General features: G+C 42.2%; 1 protein-coding gene across 2 annotated transcripts in view; it reads right to left on the bottom strand.

Moving 5' to 3' along the window:
- PLPP1 (phospholipid phosphatase 1) overlaps positions 1–19,747 on the bottom strand; it is a 188,708-nt gene that overhangs the window by 18,146 nt on the left and 150,815 nt on the right. For both annotated transcript variants that reach the window (XM_029577223.1, XM_029577230.1), the window contains exon 4: positions 13,377–13,434. In XM_029577223.1, coding sequence (XP_029433083.1) covers positions 13,377–13,434 — 58 coding nt within the window. The remainder of the gene's footprint in view (positions 1–13,376; positions 13,435–19,747) is intronic.

Here is a 19,747-nt window from a genome sequence, read left to right as displayed (position 1 = left end):
CACACATATTATGTGTGGAGTGGAAGTGGGGCACGGGAGACTCGTTGCTTTTCCTTGATCTGAATTTGGGTTGGTGTACACCTGCCTCACAGAATGGCATAGCCGTCTCCTGCTAGTCAGCGATACATGGGTCACTTGGTCGATCCTCACTAACTGGGGATTGTAGCCGAGATGTCCTGCCATCCATAGGAGACAGCCTGCCACTTTCACCCATTTACAATAGAGAATTCACCAAAATCTTTCTGCTGCTCCTCACCTTTGCCACCTCTCGATGTTTAAGCTTCTGTGCAGGAGTTGCATTACAGGCCCTGTACCATTTTGATAACTCTACTTTCAATCTCTTTACAAAAAATATGTCCTCCAAAACTGAACAGGGTAGGTTGCCATTAGTATTCTGTACCAGGACGCTGCTCCATCAGTTTCTTTACTGGCACTTCCTCTCCTTATGCATCCATGCATGCTGTTAGCTTTCACTGCTGCTTTGTCACAACACATGGCAATTTTGGGGGTCATCAGGTTTTATGTTTCTTACGTCCCTTTCCCCCTTGGTATCACCACTTTTTACCTTCTTAACAGCACAATGGCTACAGGGGTTTTGTGCCCTGAAATACATGATTTTTTATTTTTCTGCTTGAAAGCACAGTTTGTTATGTAAGAACATAAGAAATTGCCATGCTGGGTCAGACCGAGGGTCCATCAAGCCCTGCATCCTTTTTCCAACAGAGGCCAAACCAGGCCACAAAAACCTGGCAATTACCCAAACACTAAGAAGATCCCATGTTACTGATGCAATTAATAGCAGTGGCTATTAATAGCCGTTAATGGACTTCTCCCCCAAGACATTTTTCATTCAAGGCCTAGCATTATTAAAGATTTGAAGAGTACTAGCCCTAGAACACAGCTTTGAAACATCTGGCCCCTACCAGTCTGGGGCTCCTGCACAGCAGTGACCTGCTTAGCTGACAAGCCATTAGCTCAACTTTATTCTTCCTATCTACTGCACGACTACAGAACCCCCACATGATATATTTCTTTTTTTTTTACTTTACCCCCTCTCTCCCCATACCCCTCCCCACCAACCACCCCTCTATACCTGTCCTATGCCTTCTTGAATTCTGAGACCTGTTTTTGACCCATTAAAAAGCTTGTTTCATTCATCCTCTTGTTTTAACAAACTTATGTTAGGATTCATGCGAGACTGGGGTAGAAATGCCACCATTTACAGAGGAGAGTGTCTGTTCAATATCTTTGTTAGCAATATTGCAGAGAGGTTGGAGGGAAAGGTTTGCCATTTTGTGGATGACACTAAGATCTGCAACAGAGTGAACACCCTGAAAAGTGATCTAAGAAAGCTTACGGAGTAGTGGTCTAATACTCGGCAGTTAATATTTAATACCATAAATTACAGAGTTATGCGCCTGAGGTGCAGAAATCAATGGGTAGGTGGTGAAGTGTTGATGTGCACCGATCAGGAGAGAGACTTTGGTGTGACAGTGTTGGATGATCACAAGGTGGCAAAATAGTGTGATAAGTTGGTGGCCAGAACTAGGAGGATGCTTGGATGTATAGGCAGAGGCATAACCAGTAGAAGAAGAGAGGTACTTATACCTCTTTACAAGTCATTGGTGAGGCCTTAGCTAGACTATTGTCTTTAGTTTTGGAGACCGTATTTCAGAAAAGATAGAGGCAAGAGATGGTCTGGGTTATTACTCTTCGTGAAAACTGTTGCTGGAGTTTGCATTCATGGTTTGCACAAAATCCTATGGTGTGTTTCAGCAAAAAGACAAATAATAGTTTTGTGAAATTATTTGTGAAGTGAGGATTTTACTTTATCTTTATACACACTCATAGAGCTGCATCTGACATAGGGGCTCATTCACTAAGCTGCGGTATTTTCCCCATGGGAGTCATAAAGCTGCGGTAAAATGCCATGATGGTGAATACCCCCAGTGAACGCATGATGGTGGCCTTGGGACTGCCATGGCTTCCTTATAGGGACTGCTCAACATCAATTAAGCCCCCCCTGGAAAATTGTTCCAAAAAAAACAAACAATTGTTCCAAAAAAAAAAAACAAAAAACCCCACCCCCCACCCTGCCCTTAGAGGCAGCTGCTGTTCAAAAAAAGTTTTAAAGTTGGTGCCATACCACACCCTTCAATTCTTCACCTTCAATAAAATAATCCATCCCCCAGAGGCCGGGACCCCTCCCTAGGCCACCCTCTGTACTCTCTCCTTATTCATAAATGAGTTCCTGATGCTCCACTGGGGGCTTGGAGCACTCCCTAGTCTCAGGGTCTAGTGGTTGTCATTTTTCAAAATGGCGTTGGCTGTTCCTTTGCCTCTGTCATGTAGTGGGGCAGTACCTCATGTTATCCTAAAATTAGGCCATTTACTGCGTGCTTACCATGTGGTAAATGGCCTAATGCGGCTTGGCTTACTGAATGAGGCATATAGTGTCACAGTAAATGAAGGCAGATAAAGACCAAAATATGATGATAGTTCTAATGTAATAATTGTAATAACTGGGAGCACACATATAGGGAGAGAGAAAAAAAAACAATAAGAGCATTTTTAAAAACTTGTTAATAGCTTGTAAGATGCATGTGAAAGGGACACAAGGAGAAGGAAACGGAAGGGTAAGAGACATGTAGGGAAGATAGAGCAGGGGGGAGGGGGGGCAGAGGCATTGGGGAAACAGCAAGAGGATGGAGATGGCAAGAGACTGAGCCACATTAAGGTAAACAGAGGCAAGAGTGACCAGGAGCACATTTTCTCTGTTTTGCAGGGAAGCCTTTTTCCCTAAGCCACTTGCGTCATGGTCCACACAGGGCCAATCACATTCGGCAGCCCATATGAGGCCCGAGCTTGTCTGGCCGGCTCCTAGATATGAGCAAATGTTCAGCAGCCTTGCCCTACTGATCTCTTTTAAAGCATTTCCATATTAACTCAACTGCTCCAACACACACAACAAAGGAAAAGCAAAATCAGCATGGAGTTAAAATGACAGCACCTTTTCCTGCAAGCGTAAAACCAGAGTCAGCCACAGATTTCCTAGCTGATTTTTTCTCCTTAGGCCCAAATTTTCCCAAAGATCAAAAGCTAAGCAAAACATTTCAAACCTTACTTAAAGCAATTAGCATACTAACTAGAAAATGGAAAGATTCTGGATTTATCCAAACGGTGTGTCATCTACTTAAAATGATACCCATGGAGATGAAAGAGGAGATACAGTTCAACAAATGCTTCAGCCAGGGTCGACTCACGAGCAAGCAATATGGAACGTGAGCCTGCGCACAGCCTGCAACACAGAGGTGAGCTTAAAGCAGCAGAATAGCAAAGGTGGGTGGGACCCTGTTGGGTAATTCAACTGCTACTTCAACAGCTTTCATAGAATCAATAGGAAAGCACACTGACCATAGATCTACCCTACCATCAAACCTATTTAACATCTAGATGGCCTTCTAGGTAAGCATAGCAGAGTTTATCAAATCTACAACTTTTACACCAATAACATTCAGCTATTAATTTCTCTCGGCCCAGATCCCGACAAATCAAACTGCCCACCTAAACAAATATCATGGCAAGATTTCTATTGTCTGCACCAAAACAAAACTAAATCCACAAAAAAACAGAAGTACTATCGACAAGCCAAATGACCCAAGCCACTTAGACTCCAAGGTCATCCTGAAAGGGACCACTCTGGCCTTTAGCCACCAAGGTCACAGCTTAGGTTTTGTTCTAAAGTCCAAGCTCTCTATGGCAGCTCAAATCCTAGTAGTATCTAAATAGACTTTTTTCTTTCAGCTATGCCATTTCTGTCACTTCTTTGATGGCTCGGCTTTTGCTAGTCATCCGAACCTGAGTAATTTCAGGCCTGGACAATTTCAACTCACTTTACACTGGGATTACAAACAGATGCAGTCACCTGCAGCTGATCCAGAATGTTACAGAGTGCAAAAAAAACATTAATGGATCACCGATATCCAAAAATCCCTGCATTGATTCCCACTAAAGTTCAAATTCCTGACCAGATAGACTAAAGAAAGCTATTGCTATCCCTGAGAGAGAGGAATCTACTTTCTGGGATTTGCCAGGTATTTGTAACCTGTCGGAGACAGGATGCTGAGCTCGATGGACCTTGGTCTGTCCCAGCTTGGCAATTCTTATGTTATTCTGAGGGAGGTTAACAGAGCCAGAAAGGGTGATGGGGTGGGGGTGGGGGGATGGAGGGATAATGGAAACCAGGAGGTGTGATAGGGGTAGAAAGATGATAGAGCCAGAAGATGATAGAGCCAGAAATGTGAGGGGAAGGGTTTGAGACAGAGAGAACAAGAGTGCGATGGGGTGGGGAGCAGTGCAAAAGGGGGTGAATGCTTCTGAGGGGACTGACCTGAAAGAGTAAATATTGGGGTAGAAGGGGTAAGGTATGTGAGTGCCAGAAGTATGTTGGCAGAGGGTGTATGTGAAAGAACCAGAGAGGGCACTAGAGATGTGGGGGTCAGAGAGAGAAAGAGGGGATGGGTGCAGAGAAGAGAGAAAAAGAGAGGGGTGGGGCAGGGGAGATACTGATGGTCTGGCAGAGGGTGAGGAGGAGGGCAAAGTAACAGAAGAGGTGGAGAGGGAGGTGTTAATGTTGGGACCACCAAGCTCCTGTCATTGATCTTGTGGGAATTGGGGAATGTTTTACTGTAGATACAGGGTAGGGGATTGAGATAGAGACTGACACAAGAGAGAAAGAGACATTGGGGAGAGCATGGGAGGAGATGCTTGCAGGAGACATGTGGTGGCAGGGTAGACAGCCTGATAGGGATGGGAAAGAGACAGACAGATACTCGTAAAAGCCTAGGGTAAAGAGAAAGGGAGGTGCTGGTCAGGGAGAGGGTGGGAGGATTGAAAGAAAAACTGATGGGGACAGGGTGGCAGGATTGAAAGTGATAGTGTTGGATTGGGGAGACTTCTCTTCCCTAGACAGACAGACAGACACACACATCCTCTTTTTGAAAATGTGAGGCTCTTTGGTATTGTGCATGGATTCCTTGGCGCTTGCCGCGTGAAAGGTGGGCCACTCCTGCTCTAGGGTACACTTAGGTCCTTAAGCCTCATTTCATAGGACAGACCCTGTACCATTGTGCTACCGAGGCATTGTTACATTTTATTTACTGGTTAGACGCTTCCTGTGGTAGTTTAGAGGTAGATTCTGTGGCAAGTATTCCAAAATTTTGCACCAAAGGTTCTGAAATTCTGCAATATTTATGTGGTATATTTGCATACAATGTGCATTATTTTGCATATTAAATGTAAATTCGTTTTCCATAATCAATTTTCCATCCATTTTGTTCTTATGGGAGTTTTATGGGTGGAGAATCTCAGGTATCGATATGGGGGAGGAGATGAAGAGATGCAGAGAAAAAGAGGGAGAGAGGTTTGGGGCTAACTGAGAAGGGAGGATTGGGAATAGAGGGAGCAGTGGGGAAAGAAGGTTCTGGGATCTTGTGGAGGAGGAAGGACAGCCTGGACAGAGATGAAAGAAAGAGGTGTCCCTGGCTCCATCCCTGCTCCCTCTCCGATCCCCACCTCCAATCCTCATCCCTTCTCTCCATAGCCTAGTCCTCCCTCTACCTTTCTCTCCTCATCCCAAGTACCAACACACACACATACACACACTCCCCTAGCCTCTCTTTCACATAACCTCCCACATCCCCTCTTTAGCTCATTTATTCTCCATCCCTTCCCCCTCTCCTGCATTCATCAAGGTGGCAGGAAGAAGATTCATGTTAGAACCATGGGTCATGTCTTGCTCTGCTGCCTAGAATATGACTGCTGCTTTGAACCATGCATAACATTTTTGTTTTATGTTGGGGTTTCAACAAGCACTCCAAGGACATTACAAGTAATTTGTAACCTATCATTAAAATCATTCGTTGTACTGAAGACTGGAAGGTGGCCAATGTAACCCCAATATTTAAAAAGGGCTCCAAAGGTGATCCGGGAAACTACAGACCGGTGAACCTGACTTCAGTCCCGGGAAAAATCGTGGAAACTATTATAAAGAATAAAATCACAGAACCTATAGACAGACTAGATTTAATAGGACACAGCAAGTCCCTAATGAGAGGCTTCTAAGAAAACTAAAAAAGTCATGGGATAGGAGGAGATGTCCTTTTGTGGACTGCAAGCTGGTTAAAAGACAGGGAACAGAGTAGGATTAAATGGTCTATTTTCACAGTGGAAAAATATAAACAGTGGAGTGGCTCACAGATCTGTACTTAAACCTGTGCTTTTTAATATATTTATACATTTTCTAGAAAGAGGTACGACAAATAAGGTGATCAAATTTGCAGATGACAAAATTATTCGGAGCAGTTAAATCTCAAGCAGATTGTGATAAATTGCAGAAGGACCTTGTGAGACTGGAAGATTGACATCCATATGGCAGGTGAAATCTAATGTGGACAAGTGCAAGGTGATGCATATAGGTTACTATGTGTTTTTTGTAATAATAATTTTAAATCATTCTCACCTTATCTATAATCTCTTACAAGTTAGCCCTGTTATTTGCCCTGTTATTTGTAACCTCTTGTTCGATGTAATTTCCAACTTTGGTTCTATGTAAACCGACGTGATATGTACCAGTACATGAACATCGGTATATAAAAGCCTTTAAATAAATAAATAAATAAATAGATAGATAGATAGAATCCATGCTATAGCTGCACTATGTTAACTCCTAATATGGAACCTACCACCCAGGAAAAAGATCTGGGAATCATAGTTGATACTACAAAGAAATCGCTGGCTCAATGTGCTATGGAGATCAAAAAAGCAAACAGAATTTTAGGAATTATTAGGAAGGGAATGGTGAATAAAACAGAGGATGTCATAATGCCTCTGTATCGCTCAATGGTTAAACCGTATCTTGAAAATTGTGTGCAATGCTAGTTGCCATATCTCAAAAAAGATATAGTTGCACTCTAGAACGTACAGAGAAGGGTGACCAAAATGATAAAGGGGATAAATCGGCTCCCCTATGAGGAAAGGCTAAAGAGATTAGGGCTGTTCGGTTTGGAGAAGAGACAGCTGAAGTGGGATATGATAGAGGTCTACAAAATCATGAAAGGACTTGAACGGGTAAATGTGAAATGGTTATTTACTCTTTTGGATAATACAAGGACTAGGGGGCACTTTATGAAATTAACAAATAGCACATTTAAAATAAATCAGAGAAAATTCTTTTTCACTCAATGCACAAGTAAGCTCTGGAATTTGTTGTCAGAGGATGTGGTTAAGGCAATTTAAAAAAATGTTTTGATAAGTTCCTGAAGGGAAATCCATAAACTGCTTTTAATCAGTAATGACTAGCTACTGCTTGTTATTGGTATTAGTAGCATCTGATTTGTTAATGTTTGGATATTTGCCAGGTACTTGCAACTTGGATTGGCCACTGTTGGAGACAGGATACTGGGCTTGATGGACCTTGGTGTGACCCAGTATGGCATATCTTATGTTTCTATGTTCTTATGACACTGAAAATAGCACAAAATTCAGCAGAACTTATCCTGACTACTACCAGTATGAGGGAACGTATTACATTTGTTCTTCAATCACTGCATTGACTCTCACTCTGATTTAGAAGTAAATTTAAAGTCGTATGTTGGTCCATAAATTATTGAGTTATGGTACCTTACCCTAAATCTTTGCAATTCTCCATATCTATAATCCTCCTTGTGCTTTAAGGTCATCGCAGCATAAGAACATAAGAAATTGCCATGCTGGGTCAGACCAAGGGTCCATCAAGCCCAGCATCCTGTTTCCAACAGAGGCCAAACCAGGCCACAAGAACCTGGCAAGAACCCAAACACTAAGAAGATCCCATGCTACTGATGCAATCAATAGCAGAGGCTACTCCCTAAGTCAACTTGATTAATAGCAGTTAATGGACTTCTCCACAGCTTGCTCTTCTTATAGAGATATGCGAGCAAGCTTTCTCAGTGGCTGGGCCCATACTCCGGAATTCTCCATTTGAAATCCTCCGTGCTATAAACTTGCCCACAGACATTCGGAAAAACAGCTAAAGGCTTTCCTATTGCGGCGGACAATTGACTTCACAGACTAAACTTTGTGCTGTCCTCCTCAGGTTATGCTCTATTGGCTTAAGGATTTTGATTATGCAGACTCTCCTTGGGTAGGAATGCTCCTGCACTGGTTTATGTGTTTTGTTTTGTATATGATTTTATTATGGGTGCTTTTTGTGACTTGCCTTGAACTGCGTAAAGGCCAGAGATACTTTTTTTAAATAAATAAATAAATACTGCCACGTATTCAAAGCAGCAGTAGACCCTGGGTGGCAGAGGAAGAAGAGAATATAACCTATCGTGCTGCCACTCTCCTCCTCTTCCTGCCACCCAATCAGCGTGGGAGGATAGAGGGTGAGTGCAGAAATCAGCCAGGGGAAACAATTACAAATGCACTGCCAGAAGGGTAGTAACTGCCACTCCGTACAGATTACCCCCATGCCTTCTGTTAAGGGTAGTAACTAGAGATGTGAATCGGAACCGGTATCAGTTCGGATTCCGGTTCCGATTCACATCGTGAAATTTTTATCTTGCAGTCCGATCGGGTTTTGTTTTTTTTGTGTGTTTTTTTTTGGTTTTGTTTTTTTTTTGTTTTTTTTTTTTAAATCGGCTGCACCCGAGCCGATAACCAAAAAATACAGCAGACTCTTTAAAATGAGTTTGTTAGTATTCCCCCACCCTCCGGACCCCCCCCCCCCAAAAATGTTTAAATACCTGGTGGTCCAGCGGGGGTCCCAGGAGCATTCTCCCGCGCTCAGGCTGTCGGCTGCCAGTAAACAAAATGGCGCCGATGGCCCTTTGCCCTTAGCATATGACAGGGTATCCGTGCCATTGGCCGGTCCCTATCACATGGTAGGAGCAATGGACGGCCGGCGCCATCTTTAAAAATGGCACGGGCCATCCAGTGCACCTACCATGTGACAGGGGCCGACCAATAGCACCGATAGCCCCTGTCACATGTTAAGAGCAAAGGGCCATCGGCGCCATTTTGATTAGTGGCAGCAGACAGCCTGAGCGCGGGAGAATGCTCCTGGGACCCCCGCTATTTAAAAAATTTGGGGGGGGTCCGGAGGGTGGGGGGATACTAAACTCATTTTAAAGGGTCAGGTTGTGTCCTTTCTTCCCACCCCCCCCCCCCAAATAACGATAAGAAAACACACTAAATTAATTGCGGGATTTCCTATCGCTATCGGGGACCTCCCGATATCGGACGATATTGAAAATATCGGAAGATATTTTCAAATCGTCAGATCAACGATTCACATCCCTAGTAGTAACTGCCGCTTCGTGCAGATTACCCCGATGCCTTCTATTAAGGGTAATAATTACCCCTCCGTGCAGGTTACCACCATGACTTCTGTTAAGGGTAGTAACTGCCACTGCGTGCAAGTTACCCCCAAGATAGTGGATGATGCAGAAACAGCAAGAGAATTCAAGAAAATATGGAATAAGCACAGATGATTCTTAATTTTGAAGGGAAAGCTGGAAATCATGTAGGATCTATGGTATTGCAAGAGAAAGGAAATTTGTATCTGCTGTCACATTCTACATTTCTGTGTTTTACTGTGCAGGATTTTTTTTTTTTAAACATCAGTTCTGCAGTAGGCAAATCCCAGGTTTATACATTAACTAGGAGCCAAGAAAGATCAGCAGACTATGCCTCGCTCTCTGCCTATGCCCCAGCACATGTCCTACCAATGTGACATCCAGTTGATGGCCTGGCAGAATGAGACAATTAGCAGCTAAGAAAAAGGCCGTGGAATGCTAGAACCACATTTTCTTCTGCTGCAGACGTGCCCCAGGGTTTCCTCTTCTCCAGCTTCCTACCTGCTCTCCTGCTCACTGCTGTTTTAGTAAGCAGCTGCTGATTCTGTAAGGCTCCATTACGATTAATTCTGTGACAAACACTATGAGTAATGCAACACAATTCAAAACATGATCAAGCAAAATTAAATTTACAAGCTGGTTTGACAACATTAAGTGTTTCATAATTTACCAGTGCAGATTTCAAAAGTAAATGCTACAGATCTGTAACAATTACATTACATAATCATAATACATTTTGGAATTAACATAAATACATGCCATACTGGGTCAGACCAAGAGCCCATCAAGCCCAGCATCCTGTTTCCAACAGTGGCCAATCCAGGCCATAAGAACCTGGCAAGTAACCAAAAACTAAGTCTATTCTATGTTACCGTTGCTAGTAATAGCGGTGGCTATTTTCTAAGTCAACTTGATTAATAGCAAGTAATGGACATCTCCTCCAAGAATTTATCCAATCCTTTTTTAAACCAAGCTACACTAACTGCACTAACCACATCCTCTGGCAACAAATTCCAGACTTTAATTGTGCATTGAGTGAAAAAGAATTTTCTCTGATTAGTTTTAAATGTGCTACATGCTACCTTCACGGCGTGCCTCCTAGTCTTTCTATTATCCGAAAGAGTAAAGAACCAATTCTCACTTACCCGTTCTAGACCTCTCAGGATTTTAAAGACCTCCATCATATCCACCCTCTTTAATCTTTCCTCATAGGGGAACTGTTCTATCCCCTTTATCATTTTGGTCACCCTTCTCTGTACCTTCTCCATCTCAACTATATCTTTCTTGAGATGCGGCGACCAGAACTGTACACAGTATTAAAGGTGCAATCTCACCATGGAGCAATAGAGAGGCATTATGACATCCTCCATTTTATTCACCATCCTCTTCCTAATAATTCCTAACATTGTTTGCTTTTTTGACTGCCGTAGCATACTGAGCAGACAATTTCAATGTATTATCCACTATGATGCCTACATCTTTTTCCTGGGTGGTAGCTCCTAATATGGAACCTAACATCATGTAACTACAGCAAGGGTTATTTTTCCCTATATGCATCACCTTACTTACCCACATTAAATTTCATCTGCCATTTGGATGCCCAATTTTCCAGTCTCACAAGGTCTTCCTGCAATTTATCACAATCTGCTTGTGATTTAACTACTCTGAACAATGTTGTGTCATCTGCAAATTTGATTATCTCACTCGTCGTATTTCTTTCCAGATCATTTATAAATATATTGAAAAGTAAGGGTCCCAATACAGATCCCTGAGGCACTCCACTGTCCACTCCGTTCCACTGAGAAAATTGTCCATTTAATCCTATTCTCTGTTTCCTGTCTTTTAGCCAGTTTGCAATCCATGAAAGGACATTGCCACCTATCCCATGACTTTTTACTTTTCCTAGAAGCCTCTCATGAGGAACTTTGTCAAACGCCTTCTGAAAATCCAAGTATACTATATCTACCGGTTCACCTTTATCCACATGTTTAATAACTCCTTCAAAAAAGTGAAGCAGATTTGTGAGGCAAGACTTGCCCTGGGTAAAGCCATGCTGACTTTGTTCCATTAAACCATGTCTTTCTATATGTTCTGTGATTTTGATGTTTAGAACACTTTCCACTATTTTTCCTGGCACTGAAGTCAGGCTAACTGGTCTGTAGTTTCCCAGATCGCCCCTGGAGCCCTTTTTAAATATTGGTGTTACACTGGCCACCCTCCAGTCTTCAGGTACAATGGATGATTTTAATGATAGGTTACAAATTTTTACTAATAGGTCTGAAATTTCATTTTTCAGTTCCTTCAGAACTCTGGGGTGTATACCATCTGGTCCGGGTGATTTACTACTCTTCAGTTTGTCAATCAGGCCTTCCACATCTTCTAGGTTCACCGTGATTTGATTCAGTCCATCTGAATCATTACCCATGAAAACCTTCTCCATTGCGGGTACCTCCCCAACATCCTCTTCAGTAAACAGCGAAGCAAAGAAATCATTTAATCTTTCTGCGATGGCCTTATCTTCTCTAAGTGCCCCTTTAACCCCTCGATCATCTAACGGTCCAACTGACTCCCTCACAGGCTTTCTGCTTTGGATATATTTTAAAAAGTTTTTACTGTGAGTTTTTGCCTCTACAGCCAACTTCTTTTCAAATTCTCTCTTAGCCTGTCTTATCAACTATGCCTCTTTCTGCTACTCACCAACCTTAAAACAGTAATGCAAGCCATAGGGCTTGAACACAGACTACTGCGACACCATTTACACACAAAAAAATGAATAAACTATAGGTACTCCAGAATGCCACCGGCAGAACAGTCATTGGTAACAAAAAATGAAAACATGCTTCCCCCATTTTAGTTTCCCTACATTGGCTTCCCATTTCACAACATATCCCATTTAAGATCCTATAACTCACATTCATGGGACAGAGAAGCACTGGCCCCATATATCTGACCGAAAAGGAAAAAGGATATCATCCAAGAAAACACCTTCGCAGAAGTCAATAGCAGCTACCTGCCCTACTCCTTCAAAACAGACAAACAAAATAAGATCCAGAGTCTTCAGCGGCGCAGCACCAGACCCTATGGCATGCACTCCCTCCTATCTACAAGGAATCAATGACTGACTGACTTCTGGCACAATTAAAAACATGGTTGTTTACCCAGCAGACTGATGTTCTCGGAAACGTAGTACCCTTGTCAATACTGGCTTGATTTCCAGATCAGGTATCCCATCCCCAGGACAGGCATGGGGATGCAGCGGAAGCAGCGCTCCCAGCTCCTGAGGGAGGGAGTCCATCCCAGTTGTTGCTCATAGGTAACACCTAGTGGCCAGATTTAGGGTGAATGATTTCAGGGAGCTGGAATGTCCCCCGGCACAGGACTCTCGCTGCAACAACTGGACTACATGAGTTGGGAGAGGGATATAAAAACAAAGGGAAAGTCCTTGGGTATTAGCAAATGAAGCTTAAGATGCTGGATCCCTGGTTCCGATTGAACTGGAAGCCTGAAGAACAGGCAAAAAATGCTGGACAAAAAAATCATTTTGTAGATTTTTAGCACTCAGTTCTGGTTCATGTGCTGCTTGGCATATTTGGGGTAAATAAGTTCCATATCAAATAGAAGGCAATTTTTTTTTCCATCGCAATATTCACATTTTAAACCTACAATGTCAACAGCCTCATATATTCCAAAACCACTGTCAGATTAAATTCAGAATCCGAGCATATTTTATGTCCCTAATGCTGTCTGTTCTCTTGATCTAGCTCGGTTTTCTAATACCCCCCAAGAAGCTGCTCACATTCAGACCAAGTTACGGTCTAATCCTTCATGCACTCTGAAGTCTGAAGGCTAATGCTCTCATGGCAAAAACTAATACATTCACAGGGACACTGCTGACGAAGCAAATGTTTGAGCTCTACACTGTGCATCTCTAAAAATGTTTTGGTGCCAGTTCTGAAGTGGAAAAAGAAATATACTCACTGCTAGGAACAGCATGCAGTACATGGAGAAAGAAGAATGGCCAGAATAAAATGATAATCTAGAAGAGAGAGAGAAAAAGGCAATATTTTAATTACTACATTTTCTTAAGAACATGTGCAGGATAACTGTCCTTACTGTCCATTCTAACAGAACAGGAGAAAAAAAAAAGCATATCACCACCACACATTTTTATTAAGTTGATGCACAACAGTGTTTTGAAAAAGCAATTTTCCAAGGAAACTCCTCCATGGTTGAATACAATCACAGCTCCTAGCTTCCTGCTATAGCTCAGGATAGATTCTGTGGCAAGATACCAAACGTTTTGATGACAAATCTGTACCATATTTGCATAAATTAGCATTATGTTATATATTAGAAATATAGACACATGATGGCAGTAAGAGACCATATGGCCCATGCTGTCTGCCCATCCACAACAACCCCTACCATGCCCTCAGAGATTCCATATGCTTGTCCCATTCTTTCTTGAATTCAGATACTGTCCTGGTCTCCACCACCATCACTGAGGGTTGTTCCAAGCATTCACTATCCTTTCTGTTAAATACTTCCTTAGATTACTACTCAGTCCATGTCCTTACATCCTCTTTCCCATGACTCCTCGTTCTAGAGCCTCCTTTCTGTTGAAAGAGGTCCACCTCTTGGGCATAGATACCTTGGAGGTATTTAAATTTCTATATTCTCTTTCTTATCCTGGCTTTCCTCTAAGGTATACATGTTTAGATATTTAGGTTTGTCCCCATCTACTTTATAACAAAGACCACTGACCATTTTAGTAGCCACCTTCTGGACCCAACTCCATCCAGTTTATATCCTTTGGAAGGTGCTATCTCCAGAATTGTACACAGTATTCCAAATGAGGTCTCACCAGGGTCTTATATAGCAGTAATATAGTCTCTTTTCTGCTGACCATTCATTTCTTTACACACTCAAGCATCTTTCTGGCTTTTGCTGTCACCTTCTCCGCCTGTTTGATCCCCTTGAGATCATCAGATATGAGCACCCCCAGATCTCACTCTTGATCCATACATAGTAGTATACTGTACTGCTCCCTTTAACTTTTACAGCCCAGATGCATGCCCTGAAGTTTTAGCATTAAATATTAGCTGCCAGACTCTAGACCATGCCTCAAGTTTTGCTAGATCCTTGCCTCATGTTTTTCACACCTTTCTAGGTGTCCACCTGTTCAAATTTTGGCATCATCAGTTAAAAGACAAATCCTTTCCTGATAGTCGTTCTGCAATTTTGCTTATGAAAATGTTGAAAAGAATCAGCCCAAGAACCAATCCCCTGCAGCACACCACTAGCAACAACCCTCACCTCAGAGTGAACTCCATTTATCACTATCTTCTGTCACCTACCACGCAACCAGTTTCCAACCCAGTCAAATACCACATATGTATAGAATTGTTTTCCAGTGTCTCTATAATTTATTTTTGAAGGGTTTTATGCATAAGGAGATCTCAAAGCATCATGCGGGGAAGGGAAAGGATCTCTGCAATGAGGAGGAGAAAGGGTAGAAGGAAGAATCAGGAAGAAGGGAGAGAGGAAAAAGAAGGCAAAGAAAAGGGAAAGGCAAGGGAGGATCAGGGATGGACAGAGGGGAGAGGGGTGGGGTGTCAGGGCCAGGGCAAGCACATTTGGCACTTTAGGTGAACCTTTGGTCATTTACCCCTCTACCCCAACTTATTTCCTGGCTGCAGTTGCTCCAGCAGTGTGTTCCCTTCTTTGATGGTACTGGCTCTGGTACAGCACCCTTTTAGATCTCACCCTGGCAGGATTTTGCCACCCCAAAATCTTGGCACTCTAGGCAACTGCCTAGTTTACTTAATGGAAGCGCCAGCAGACAGGATGGAGTCAGGGATAGGACTGGGACAGGGCATAACCAGGATAAGGCTTCACCTGTACTGGCCACCTCCATCTCAGGTTGAGCCTTGGGTTCTGGTGGCCAGCAGGACTTGGATGGTCCAAGAGCGGGGATTTAAGGGCACCCACAAGACCAGGGCTAACTGCAGAACAAAGGAGCAGAACAGGGTGCCCACAAAAGACAGACAAACATGAACCAAACAAGTAACAAAACACAAGCAAGGGCACAGAGTGAGCAGGCCACAAGAATGGGGCCAACACTAAGAACCAACAGAAACAAGAAACATAGCCAGGCAGGACTAAGAACCCAGCAGCCCCAACTAGGACTAAAGAGATCCAGGCTGAAGTAGGGAGTGACAGGTAAGGCAGGCTTAAGTAGCATGGAAGTGCTGAGTCATGAGCCCAAGAAGCAGGCCTTGTGCACTGAGGGCCCCTGCTGGCAGGAGGGAGACACTGCTGCTAGGATCCTCACATAGGGAAGATTTTAAAATGTGTTTTAGGACTAAAAAATCTTAAATGGCATTTCAACCTGAACAAAGAGTATAATTTTGAAGTGCTCAGCTGTGGATATGCAGCGATACAAATAGCAATGGATACCTTTCAATGAGGTAAACAGCCGTGTTTAGTAATAAAAGTTACTTGCTTAGTAGTTTGTGGATGTAACAGGGTAGAAATTAGAACTACTCAATGTAAAAGAAACCAAAAGGGTGTAATCCAGGTCAGAGGCCAGAACTGAAAAAGCTTATCAGGTGTACACACCGGATAATCAGGGAAGCCTAAAAACCCTTGCCTGCAGATTAGAAAGCAGAGGCTGTCAAGCAGGACCGTCATGAACGTCACCACTGTGATTTTATAAAACGCAACCCAACCCACACAGCGGTGACAGTTACTTATAAAAATGTAGGCTTTGTTACAACCAGAGATTTTATTTGCATTTATAAAATGACTGTTAAAAAAAAAAATTTGGGAGGTGAATGAATGAGAGGACCTGTGGTCTCACTTGTTTGGTTTGCTAACACCCATAATTTAAAGATCGTATTTACTTTTGGTGTGTTCTAAAGTTTAAATAAGGCTTATCTCACTAATGTACACAAGCGACTCCATACTTTCAAAAGTAATAAAGGAAAAAAATTAAGTCTTGACTGCATAAGTCTTCACACCCCTTAAAATAGCAAGGGCGTGAAGACGTTTGCAAGGCACTGTAGCAAGCAGCTCCCCGATAGGCTCTGGCAGCTGGACGCATGGCACTCTTTTCTCCTAGATATAAATAAGAAATTACGTTCCTCTCTTGAAGGAGGTGATCTGTTCCAGAAATCTGAAACTACTTTCCTCCTTTGAAGGGCTGGTACATAGGAAAAATCATCCCAACAATATGCACACAATTCTAGTTTCCAAATTAGGAGTTTACCACTCAGGAAAAGGTTCTTGGAGTCACTGAAATTCTCAGCTCAGTATGCAGCAGCAAAGGGGCAAACCGAATGTTAGGAAAGGTCCAGAAAGAAAGAGAATAAGCTGAGAATATCACAATGCCTCTGTAGAACTCCTTGGTGTGGTCATACCTGGAATACTGTGTCCCAAAAAAACATTGAGCAAAGCCAGAAAAGATACAGAGAGGGCAACAAAAAATTAAGGTTATGGAACGGCTTCCTGATGAAGAAAGACTAAACATGTTAGGGCTCTGTGTCTTGGAGAAAAGATGCCATGAAAGAGGTTTATAAACTTTTGAGAGGAACAAATAAGGGCCAGTTATTTACCCTTTTATATAGAACTAGGAGTAGGGGAACATGTTTACCTTTTGTTGTCTTATAGCCTGGAAGTAAAATACATTAAACCAGTGTTTGTTCCCCACAACTGCCAAATAAATAATATATTCCAGCACTCCTTAGAAAATAAAATAGAACTATAAGCATCGACTAGCTTGGTTGAATGAGCATTCAACCCCTTGTACCTCTGCAGCAATCCTAAATAAAGTGAAATTGAAGTATTTTATGTGCAGTTTTGTATTTAGTGGGCTGTTTCTTAGGTTTTGCTTTTATTATTTTATTTCTATACATATTTAATTGCATTTATTATGAATATAATTCTGTACTCTGCATAAAAGAATGTGGAAATAGCGGAAAATAAGATGGAGTAAATAAATAAATAAAATACTTAAAGTTCTGGTATAACCCAATCACCCTCAAAAGCACACACCAGGAGGTCTATATTCAAAAGCCATTTAGATGGATAACTCCCAAGTTCAACGTAAGCTTACACTTCCAGCACTGCCTCTGTCAAAGCAGTGGGCAGAGGGTCCTTTGCTCCCTGCTCAAATCTAAAAGGTATCGAGGGGGGGGGGGGGCACCCCTATGATTCCTTGTGGGTTTCAGAAAGGGAGGCAACCTGAGCCTCTTTAATCAACCAGATGTTTTGGACAACAGCCTCACTAATTTTGGTGGCCTTATAGACTATTACAAAATTCAGTAATAAGACATGGAAAGAGACTTGGGTGTTCAATTAAGTATTGGTCTTATAAGTGTCTGAGTCAACACTAAAGCTTAAAATGGCACACCAGTGAAGGCGGTGGAGAGCAGCATTAACAACATTTGCACAGGCTTGAGACCGATGTGGAGAGTGATGGTGAAGGAAGGGTTGAGAGATCAGGTGAAAGACATTGGCGGGGTGGGGAACAGTTTGTGTATGGAAAGTTGTATGCTCATCTGCTCACAGTGATAGAAAGCCAGAGGCAGAATCTCAACTGAGCAGACTGGATAGGCCAGTTTTTCCTTTCTGCTATCTAGCAATCTGAAGACGGTGAAGCAATGTGACAAGGCGATAGCTAAAGCCAGAAGACTGCTGAGCTGCACAGAGAGAGGAATAACCAGTAAGAAAAAGGAGGTGATAATCTCCTTGTACAGGTCCTTGGTGAGGCCTCACCAGGAGTACTGTGTTCAGTTCTGGAGCCCTTATCTCAAAAAGAAAAGAGACAGGATGGAGGTGATCCAGAGAAGGGCGACAAAGATGGTGGGAAGTCTCCAAATGACTTATAAGGAGAGGATGAAGGACCTAAATATGTATACCCTGGAGGAGAGGAGGTGCAGGGGAGATATGATACCGAACTTCAGATACTTGAAAGGTTTTAATGATGTACAATTGACAAACCTTTTCCTTTGGAAAGAAAGCAGTAGAACTAGGGGTCACGTAATGTAACTCCAGGGAGGATGACTCAGAACCAATGTCAGGAAATATTTCTTCACGGAGAGAATGGTGGATTCCTGGAATGCCCTTCTGGAGGAGGTGGTGAAGACAAAAAAGGTAAAAGATTTCAAAGGGGCATGGGATAAAAACACTGTGGATCCCCAAAGGCTAGAGGATGGAAATGAGGAAAAGAGCACATGGGGGTAACTTGCTGGTGTGGCGGTTACTATCCTTAAATAATAAGCCTTCATACTGTTGAAGCAACTCATTATTGCTCTCTGCTTTAACAGCAGGGGGAAAAGAGGAAAGGGGGAATTAGTTTCGGTCAGTAACCTACAAAGACATGAGTTTTACAGTCTGGGAAAACAAATAAGCATGGAGGTAACTTGCTGATGCATCTGTTACTACCCTTAACCAATAAGCCTTATACTTGTGATGTAACTCCAACATTACTCTCTGCTTCAACGGCAAGAGATAACAGGGAATTGGACTCAGAGAGCAAACAACAAGGTTGCTGACTTTAATGGTTTGGGAAACTAATTATGGGGGTAACTTGTACACATGGCAGTTGCCATCTCCTGGTGATACCATTATGAGGGAGACCTGTATGGCGCAGTTGGTGCAACCATAAGCTCACTGGGCAGACTAGATGAACCATTTGGTCCTTTTCTGCTGGCATTTCTATGTTTCTATGTTAATTAAATCTCTAAGTGTTTAAATTTTGATTATTTAGCCTATTTAGTTTACTATGTTAATTATTTATATTATGAAACAATGTATTTACTTCCTTTCTTCTTTGGAAATGTAAATAATTTTAAATGATAAATTGCTTACTACTGTAAACTGATTTGATATGCTTGCATGAAAAGTCGGTATATAAAAATTATTAAATAAAAAATAAATAATTACTATGCAATTATGTACATTAAGAGGTTCAAAAGGGAAACCATTAAATTCCAGAGGCAGCAGCTGCAGAAGCATAAGGACTGTACTGCTGTCATATTATTTGCAAGACATAAATTAACATTCCTTCCCAGAGGAGCTATAGCACTCTTACTGATATATATCAAACACAAAAAAAAAGTATCTAAATACTTACATAACCTCAAATGTGATTGTAAATTCATACATTACACTTTCAAATTAAAAAATATATACAAAACCAAAGACCACTTTAAAAAATTGATTAGACAGTAAGACAAGATAGTGTCTTAGGGGAAGGACGCATTGTGTCGAGCTCCATCCACTGACTAAAATTTATTGCTTCTGCCCTTCATAATGTCGTATACCAAACGGAAAGGAAGAGTAAG

Source organism: Rhinatrema bivittatum, chromosome 1 (genome assembly GCF_901001135.1).
Source record: "Rhinatrema bivittatum chromosome 1, aRhiBiv1.1, whole genome shotgun sequence".
Classification (NCBI taxonomy): domain Eukaryota; kingdom Metazoa; phylum Chordata; class Amphibia; order Gymnophiona; family Rhinatrematidae; genus Rhinatrema; species Rhinatrema bivittatum.
This window is presented reverse-complemented; position numbering and strand designations above follow the sequence as displayed.